General features: G+C 34.2%; 1 protein-coding gene across 1 annotated transcript; it reads left to right on the forward strand.

Moving 5' to 3' along the window:
* Positions 1-5,022: 5,022 nt before the first annotated feature.
* Positions 5,023-8,548, forward strand: LOC108380186 (dynein beta chain, ciliary-like; the record flags this gene model as incomplete). Its single annotated transcript, XM_017636558.1, has 3 exons — positions 5,023-5,265; positions 6,988-7,161; positions 8,276-8,548. Coding segments are annotated over exons 1-3 (690 nt in total), but the record flags the coding sequence as incomplete, so codon positions are not given.
* Between the last annotated feature and the right edge of the window lie 1,400 nt (positions 8,549-9,948).

A 9,948-nucleotide genomic window follows, 5' to 3' on the forward strand; every position in this document is an offset into this window, starting at 1 on the left:
GCCATTTTAGAGGCATTTAAAATGCAGGTGAGCCACCAGTAGGTACATATGTACCGCGATGGAAAAGAAGAAAAAAATATTGAAGATTTGCATGCAAAAAACTCCCTGAACTCTGACGTGAAGTAGCGTTTAGCTTTAAGATGTGAAGATGTTTATAAAATATGACAATATTAGCAAAGCAGCCCCTAATACAATTCAAGAGTAAACGTGATTCTTAGAACTGTTATTTACTTATTGGAATTTTGAAATCTCATTGAGCTATGATATTTTTCCAAATTCCAATATTCATAGCTTCCACATAACCCCACTTATATTGATTATTAAAACCTTTTTTTTTTAGTTACACTCTGATGACCCATTACTTTTGATAAATGTTGGGCGTTTAGAAGTAATTGGCCCCAAGATGACAAGTGGCTAGTATGTCTCTGGTTAAATGTCATCTACAACGGATGTTAGCTTAAAACGAATCTAAAAAGAGATATGAAAAGTTTATGAATGATTTGTTACTGTTATGAAAATTCATTTGATGCTTTCATAGATATCCAGAATGTGTGCGCATAAGCGTGTTGATATACTACTATACATAAATGCGTGTATTTACACACATATGTATGTAAACACATGCAGAAGGAAATTTTAGTCCAAGTTGGAAAATTGGTTCGTTGTGGTCGAAAAAAAAATGGCTAAGTTGATTTTAGAAGGAGAGTTTCGACAGTTGTGTATGCAGGAATCTGATTTGCTGGCAAATAATCATTACTTTTTAAATGTTAACCAAAAAAATAAACAAATTTTAATCGTCATAAAACAATTTTAACTATACTAACGTATTTGTGTCGGTACGTCCTACTGCAATTTACAGTGATTTTTATTTTACGAGTTTAATCAATAAAAATTAAAAATTAAAAATAATAAATAATATGTGAGATTTATTTTTTTGCTCTAAGGAAATTCTTATTAATTGATTTTTACTTTTTCGATCAAATAATGATATATTTTTAATTAATAATAATTTATATATCTCAGCGAAAACATTAAAATCATAAAATAATCATTATTTGTGTTGGAAAAAAATATAAATCAAATAATAGATATTTCCGTTGAGCGAAAAAATAAAACTCAAAAATAATTATAATATTTTTAGGCGAAATGATAAAACTCATAAGGCATTGATTTAGTAGGGATTTAAATTATTATTATATAATTATACTCATAATGATTACCATCCCTGAAATTTAACTTGAGTTTTTTTAGAGTGAAGTAATTAATTGTATTATGTTGAGGCTTAAAGACTGAAAAAGGTTCTCATAAAAACCATTTGCCGTTCGCTGGCCAAACGTTTCCCGACATTGAAATGATAACACTATGCTACAGTAAATTTTACACACATAAAAATGTATATGTTCACAAAACTCTGGGTAAATTATAGTAAAACAGCGTACTTAGTTTTTCTCTCTGACATCAGGATTTTTTTTAAAGGACTTTGAAGTTTAAAAAATATTAGTATTTAAGAAAATTATTTTAAAAAAATCAGCGCAATGTAGTCCAAGAATAAAAGAACACAGAATAAATTTTTTGGTGCATAAGGACGAATGGATATGGAAAATGTCCTTTGCAAATTTTGTCCTTAGATATACTTGAAAGTTTGCAATATTTATTCTTGAAAAAAAAAAATTATTGTTTGAAGTCGAATACACACACGACGTCATCATCGAATTTCGTCCTGCAAACTGTAATAACTGAAAAGTTTAAAATTTATTGAAAGCACATTTTCAATACCTATTCGTCCTTGTAAACCAAAAATCTTTATTTTTTTTATTCTACAGAATTTTCTCTCTCATTTGTCATTTTATTTATATTACACTGATTTTTTTTTAATAATTTTTTGAATTAATCATATCCCTAAAACTTCAAAGTCCTTTGAAAAAAATCCTAACGCCAGAGTGAAAAACTACAAACACAGTTTTACTATAATTGGCCCATAGTTTCGTGAGTAAATAGTTCGATTCTTGAGTGTGTTTTGAATTTTTTTGTTTTTGTTGCACGGTGTAATAGTTGTCAGTCCTCAACCATTAAAACTTGTAAAAAAAAACCGGTAGCAAAGGGGCCCTAAGCGTCGAAAAAGAGTACAATTTTGCCTTCAGTCGACCACAGCAACACTGCTTGTGTAAATATTAACTAAATTACGATATCAAACATAACCGAAGTCCATTACATGCACTCAACGCTAGAGATGGCGTTTTGCACAACAAAAAAAAANCCGGTCAACTATTACCAGAAGCCATTGCGGAATTGCGGAACACACTCATCCATATGTAGGTATGTACAGTAGTGGCCAGATAAAGGTTACCAATGCTGTTTGTATATAGTACATACCTACCGTGTTCTTTATTGGAAGGATGCAGTCGCCGCAGGAATATCTGAATGGCCAGAGATTCCACTGATTTGGGTCGCTATATTTGCAGGGCCATCTAGTGGGTCCATTTTTTACAGAAGAATTGCTTATCACAAAAAGAATATACATTTAAAATTTCAGCCACATTGTACTATAAATACTGGTTTTCTAAATAACTCGACTCCAGCGCCATCTAGCGAATATAGCCTATAATGAGACAAAATATGCAAAGTATAACCTCCGGAAATTAATCCATCCAGTAATTTTTTAGTTAAGTCCGAACAACGAAAACGACTATCATTTTACCTCAATAATGTTATAACTCAAAAAAGCTAAACTCGATAAAAACGGCTTTAAAGTTTCATATTTACATACATATTTATTTCTGGTGAGATGCTGGTAGTCGATACAGCTATGATATCTTTACACGACACAGAAGAAATATAATATTTGCATACTCAACTCAAAATTTATAATTTTTGGATTACGACACTCTTGAAGTCAATGAAGCATATGAAGTATTTATACATAGATATATACTCAAAGACTTAAATACTGAGTAGAAAATCATTTAGTAACTTTTACCTAACGAAATAACGGGTACAAAAATACTTAACCTGAAATAAACCCGAAAAGTACCGAAAAATCGGCAAAAATATTTTTCAAATAATTACGAAAAATCCGGAAAGGAGCAAAGCAAAGAAAAGTCTCGAAAAACCCGAAGTTCTTAAAATAAATTCGAAATGTAAAACACGAAGAACTGTGGAAAAATCACGAAAAAATCGGAAACCCCTTGAATCAAATAATCCCGAACGCCACTAATAAATTTACCCTTTTCCTATCTAAAACAAAAAAGCAAAGACTTTCGATAATTTATTATTTTCCTAAACCAGATTTTTTTAAAGTTAAATTCATTTAAGTGAAAATTAATTTAGATTTTAATTTTTTGGTTTCACCAATCAATTTTTACTTTCATTTAAGTGACCTATGCTCTACACTTAAATAAAAATTAAATCAGAATAACCATACTCAGAGATGTTACGCGTTTAATCAGCTGATCAATAAACACACACCGCAATTTTGTGTATCAGCTGTTTACCAGGCCTGCTTTTACAACCACTTTTAGTACGGTGCTGCCATATTTTTTTAGTCACATAAATAAACAGCTTATTGAAGATGAAAAAAAAATTAAATGAGTATTAAACAAATTTAAGTTAACTTCCACTTCAATGAGTTTAGTGAAACGCAACCTTAGTATTTAGAAATCGACTAACTACCTTAGTACTTTGGTATTTAGCATCCGATAAATACTTAAATTTTATTTACTAGATTTTTTAATTAATCCTCTCCATCCAAAGAAATGCTTGAAATACACAAAAGTATTTAAGTGTGCCCATCACTGTATATAACAATATATGAAATTGCAACCCAACCATATGGCTTGGTGAAAACTTGTATCAAAAACTAATGTGAATACGCTAAGCTTTAATAATGGTAACCTTTTGCTGACCACTACTGTATTTACATACACACTCATCGAATATACGCAAAGGAAGTTGAATATTTTCCGCAGCCGCCATCAACTATACGAGTATGTAATCATTTACTTTCCAGCTGGGCCCCTAAATATTGCTGCCACATGCATGCTTATTTATGTACATACATACTTACATATTATGCACATGTCCATAAGTACACATGACTCATTTGTAATCATTCGTAAATTGCTAATATTGCATGTAAGTGTGTGATTGCAAAATCTATTGACTGCGTGAGCGCATTAAATTAAAATACCCAAATTAAGCGTCCATTTCGCATACTATCGTACAAATGGTTTATACTTACATGAATGAATGAATGAATGAATGAATGTATGTACTTGCATAAGTTTGCCAGATTGAAACGCCAGAGTATGCATGCATTTTATTGCCCGTAGCAAATAAGGCACCTGCGTCCCTCACCGCAAATGTACTCATGTCACTTTCTTGCTGATTAATTAGTGACCAACAATTTACAGATTTACAATTTTGTATTCGTCTATTCTATGAATATTTGTATGGTACTCGTATTTTTGGTTGGCTAAATTGTGGCTGACGCCTGCCCAGCTGTTTTGAGTTGTCTTTGGGCAACCACTTCTCAATGTCTCTCAGTGCTTCAGGCTTGTTTTAAAAATGTTTTATGTATTGCTTTTGCAACCAACCATATATGTACGTATTTATGTGTACATTTTTTTAATCTCTTTCTATTGCCAGATTGATCACTACAATGAGCACCATGAGGCCATCGAACAACTGGCTGGCCAGCAGCGCATAAACGGTTGGCTAAGCATCGACTTGAATCCGCTGAAATATGCACTAATCAACCATATTTGTAAATGGACGCACTTGTACAAACGCTGGCTGCTGCACTACGTGGAACGCACGCTAAATGTAAGCGCTGTATAAATTGTATATATATATGTATTTATATGCACTTTCTTTCTGTTCTTTTGTGCACCAGGAGCTGACCAAATTTATCAGCCATGGCTTAGCAATTCTACAACTGCCGGTTGGTGTGAAGAGTTTTCGTCGTTTGCTGCGTGTTTTAGCTGTTATGGCACAAATTCGAAAGCATGCCACATATCAGATAATATGTTTAAGCCCCTCAAGGATATTATAGCTTTGTTGAAAGCTTATAATGTCCAATTTAATCAACAACTTTTGCGTAAAATCGATCATTTGCCGCTGCAGTGGAAGCATTTGAAGGATGTTGCTGCCGCCCGTTCGGAGGCTTTGGAGGACGCTCAACGCTATCAACGTGAACGTGTTAATGCCATGATTGCCATATATATGTGTCACTTACACAATTATGCTAAACAATTTCCACGCTTGCCGGTGAGTATAAAATAAAGAAGAATAAACATTAACGTCATTGCAATAAATTCTGCTGTTACTAATTAGGTAAGATTATGTTAGGTGGGAGCCCTACGAGAGGTTCACTTAGAGCTTAGCATGTTTTCCATTATATTACCACTTAGTGGATTATTCCTGGAATGGTTACTGCGGGTAAAATTTGTAAAAAAAAAAAAAAATCGTACGATATGAATATAAGAAATAAAAATCGCCCAGCCGACTTTGAGCGAATCTGTCAAAGAGTATTCTACAAGTATGATTATCCTGTACAGAGTAGACGGGCAGTTGATTCACCAGCCATGCAATTCCCTGTAATTTTCCTGTATTCTGGGACCCATTTGAACTTGGTTTTGAAGTACCCCGACTCGATCGGGAGAGAGGTCAGGCCTTTCCCAACCAACCATGATCGGAGACCACCTCTTCCGGAAAAACGCTGTAGAAATCAGGCAGCTCAGAAGATTTACGAAGTGTTCATGAGCCATTTGTGAAGATGTTTATTGGACCTCTATTTCAGATGTTGCCACCCTACAATGAACCCCTTAAAGGTACATAAAGGCAAATTTCACGCGCCTCAGCTTCTTAACAAGAGTAGGCTTTTCAAGTTAGTTCCATCAGACAGTGACGTAATGTAACCGTAATTGGCTTCATTAAGGTTTCCAATATAACAGCATAGAGTAGATGTCTCATAGCACTTAGATAGCAGTATAGAGCAACTAACTGATGCCTTTCTTACCAGCACCCCGTTAGTGGGCTTCCAAGGATAACTCCCGAAACTTTGACCGCATCGGACAGCACAAGCGAAATGCCAACGATCGTGGAAAGCCGGGCACAAGCCACAATTCTGTCGTGAAGTATGCGGCAGATAAGCCTAAATTGTTGTCTACTCCGAACTTATTTAGGGATTTTAGGTAGAACACTGGGGCTTTAGCAAAACTTTCGTTTGGCTTGGATGGTTCTGCGAGGTTAATTTATACTTGAATAGAGCTGAAAGTTGTATTCCAAATCATTTTACTTGGCCGTATTAGGTTTGCGGTTAGCATATGGCGTCTTAGGGTGCGTTCATACAGAAAGCCGAGCGGTGCCGAGCTGAACAAAGCGTAGCGGCTGGTGTTCACACTTAACGAAGCGAAGCAGAGCTTTTCTGATGGACTCGGCTGCAAAAAATACCACAAAAATTATCGTTAATGAAAAGCGGCAAAAATATTTGCTCAATTTTATTTAAAATATTGGTTGTAAAATTCGTTTTTGTTTGAATATTTTGATATCTTGTTTGCGGCAGCGACATGAAGCTGAAAGATTAAATAGAAAATTCAAAATCAAAAACTGCTTTGCTTTCAGCTCCAAAAGGCTTCTGAAAAAGCTTATTTTTTGAACACTTCCACATAGTTACAGCAATTTGAAAGCTTCAGCTCGGAACAGCTTTGCTCGGCTCGGCTCCGCTTTCTGTGTGAACGTACCCTTAGAGGTAGCTTCTCCTCGTGTTGTCAAAAGCGGATGTGGTGATACTTATTTATAATGGTATTATCTAAACGCTTAAAAACCTCATGAAAGCATAAATCTCGTAAATAGCCCGGTTTTCCAATACAAAATTATGTACATTTACGCGTTTATATGAATACCCTTATTAACAAATGCCATAAAACTGGGATCCTTTTTATTTCTAAAACATATTTTTCTATTTATTAATTCATGCCTGCATTTCAGTTCTTTTACGTTCCGTGCCAAAATGTGTACAACCAGTGCGATAGAGTTTGTGCGCGCTTAGATTACTTTGCTACGCTTCATCGCCGCTATCTTCACTATGCTGCTCTTCTGGGTATTGACGCTGCAGATCCAACAGCATTGCAACTGTGTGCCGCTGAAGTAAAACGCATCAAGGTTAGTTAATCATCAAGCATATAAATAGGTACATTAGACCGCACCAAAAAAGTTCGCCTTTTTGAATTTTTCGTGATATCTTCGGCCGCAAGTTTTTTTGTGACAAAGTTCTTTGATCTAAACCATACCGTTGTACAAGGCACTTACCCACCACATTTCAGTTCTTATCAGCCTAGTGTAGGTACCACCCTAATGTCAGTAAATTAAAGCTCGCCAAAAACCATTAAACTTTTGATGAGGAAAAATATATATATTGCCGAATGTATGTGCCACCGAAAAATGTAAAATGGCGTCGTTCTATTCCGCTCTTATCTTCCTTCGTGCGCCGCAGCAAAATAGCAGGTTCTACGCCTATTGATTCGATGCTATTCATAGTAGCTTCATTTTAGACATTACTGAATGCTCGGTAAATATCTATATATACTCCTAGAGCGTATGATTTGTATTCTAAAGCCTTCTCGATGTGTTGTACTAACGAGTCTAGTGCAGTCTCCGTGGACTTGCCCTTAGTGTACGCATGTTGGGTCTTGGCCACCATGGCAGGCGGCAGAATGTCCCTGATGTCATTGTCAAGAATTTTTTCCAGCGATTTTAGGAGGAATGAGGTCAGACTTATGGGTCTGTACTCCTTAGAGAAAACTGGGTTGTTCTTACCTGCTTTGGGTATAAAGACGACTCTCGTTGTACGATAAAAATATTGACGAAAACGGAGATGGAGAAAAAGATAACGATGATGAAAACAAAAGAGGAGGTGGGAAATAACTGTTATCAGACGACGTAAAAAATAAACGTTTGATTATAACTATTATAGGCGAAATGAAATATAGATATGTCTGATCTAATAACTGTTATGAAACAACGTTTTCCGATAAAACAGAAAATTGGAATGTCTCTGAATCTACTGAATAAAGATCTCAATATTTTTTTTGGGTATTTGTAGATTATTTTTAAAGCTGATATTTTTAAGTTTTGATATCATATGCACAGATGATTACAATTAATGACAAAGTAGATATATGTATTATATGGTATCCTTGATTTTCATATTCATATGTACCATTTAACTCATGGCGACATCCTTGTACAATATAAATACATATGTACATATTTGCAGCAACTATGGGACTACGTTTACGTCATTGAATCATGTATAGTTGAATGGCATACTACAGCATGGCATAACATCGACACTGATGAATTGGAAACAGAATGCAAAAAATTTACGCGCGATCTACGTACGCTGGATAAATGCATACGCGATTGGGCGCCCTACGTTTACATAGTTGATATCCTCAAGGAGTTGATGGCATCACTGCGCGCCATCACTGAGCTACAAAATCCAGCTATAAGCGAACGCCATTGGCTTGAGTTGATGCAGGCGACTAAGGTAACATTGCATAGATATATATATGTACGTATGTACAGATGTATGTATGTATGAACGAACATATTGTATAATATAATATTCAAAGGCACGCAAGGATGGATGCCAAACAAACTGTAAATATACCTAGTAAAAGTGCACCGATTTCGCTAAAACTTGCTATATGCTTTTTATACACTGGAACAAGGCGGATTAGCAAAAATTTTGATTATTGGTATATTGCCACGCCCATGCTACTTGTGGGCGCAAATATTATCTGATTTAAATAAAACTCGGTTTTTATATTTGTTTCACCTCAAAAAGTATAAAGCTGAAATATGGTGAATACAACCGAAATCAATTCCCATATAAAAATTTAGGAGTACCGTTAGTTTTTTCATGATCAAATGTTTGTATCTAGACCAAATTAGTATGGCACTACCAGTGAGACACTACCTTTCCGATAGAGAAAGAATTATCGAAATCGGTTTACCTTCTCCCTTTTTGGAAGTCGGTTAAATAAAAAAAATTCATATAAAGAAATTAAAAAGAAATTTTCCTCTAACAAAATATTTTTAATTAGTTTATAGTTCTCAAGAAAAAAAATGCTCCTATATTTATTTCTTTAAAGAAATGATGAAAAATATTACTTGTGATTTTTCTTGAGAACTATTTTCTAAGCTCAAGTGGCTCTTAGCTAAGAAATATCTAATATGCAGGGATATAATATTTATAAAAATCTTTGCAAATACATACGGTGATCGTCTTTTTTACGAGAGAAAGAATATTCAAATTTCTATGTAAAATAATATTTTTGGTCGAAAATGCTCTCTTTAATAAGAAAATTTGATTTAATTTTCTCTTTTCACCCTTTTAACTCTTTCCTGCCGGCAAAAACAGCTAAATCAACAGCATTCTGTGGAATATTTAGTGAGTTTCTGGAAATGAAATATTTGTTGATATGATTTTGTTTGTAAAAAACTTTTTATTCGAGTTTCCAACCGCTTAAAATTTTAGTGACTAAATTTATACATATTGACAAAAAATTTGCATTGAGTTCAGCGAATGAAAGAGATTTAAATGCACTCTTAACCCGAAGGAATAATTTTGAATAGGGTTGCCAGCTTTCTAAAAATATTAATCTATATATGCATCTTCCAAAATCGAGCTATGGGCCTTCGAAGCTCGAAATTGGACCTTTGGTAAAAAAATATGTTTAATTACTCTATGTAAACTACTAAAAAAGTAAAAACATAGTCGTGGTACGCCTTTTGCTCTTAGTTAAACGGTATATAACTTTGTTTTTATGGGACCTGTAAAATAGGTTTGCACAAAAAAAGTTATATACCGTTTACTCTTTTAGTTATTTTCATACAATAATTAAAAATCATTTTTAACAAAGGTCCTATTTCGAACTTCCAAAG

The sequence above is a fragment of the Rhagoletis zephyria genome, unplaced genomic scaffold (genome assembly GCF_001687245.7).
Source record: "Rhagoletis zephyria isolate East Lansing unplaced genomic scaffold, Rhagoletis_zephyria_1.1 Rzeph_scaffold_18471, whole genome shotgun sequence".
In the NCBI taxonomy this organism is placed as follows: Eukaryota; Metazoa; Arthropoda; class Insecta; order Diptera; family Tephritidae; genus Rhagoletis; species Rhagoletis zephyria.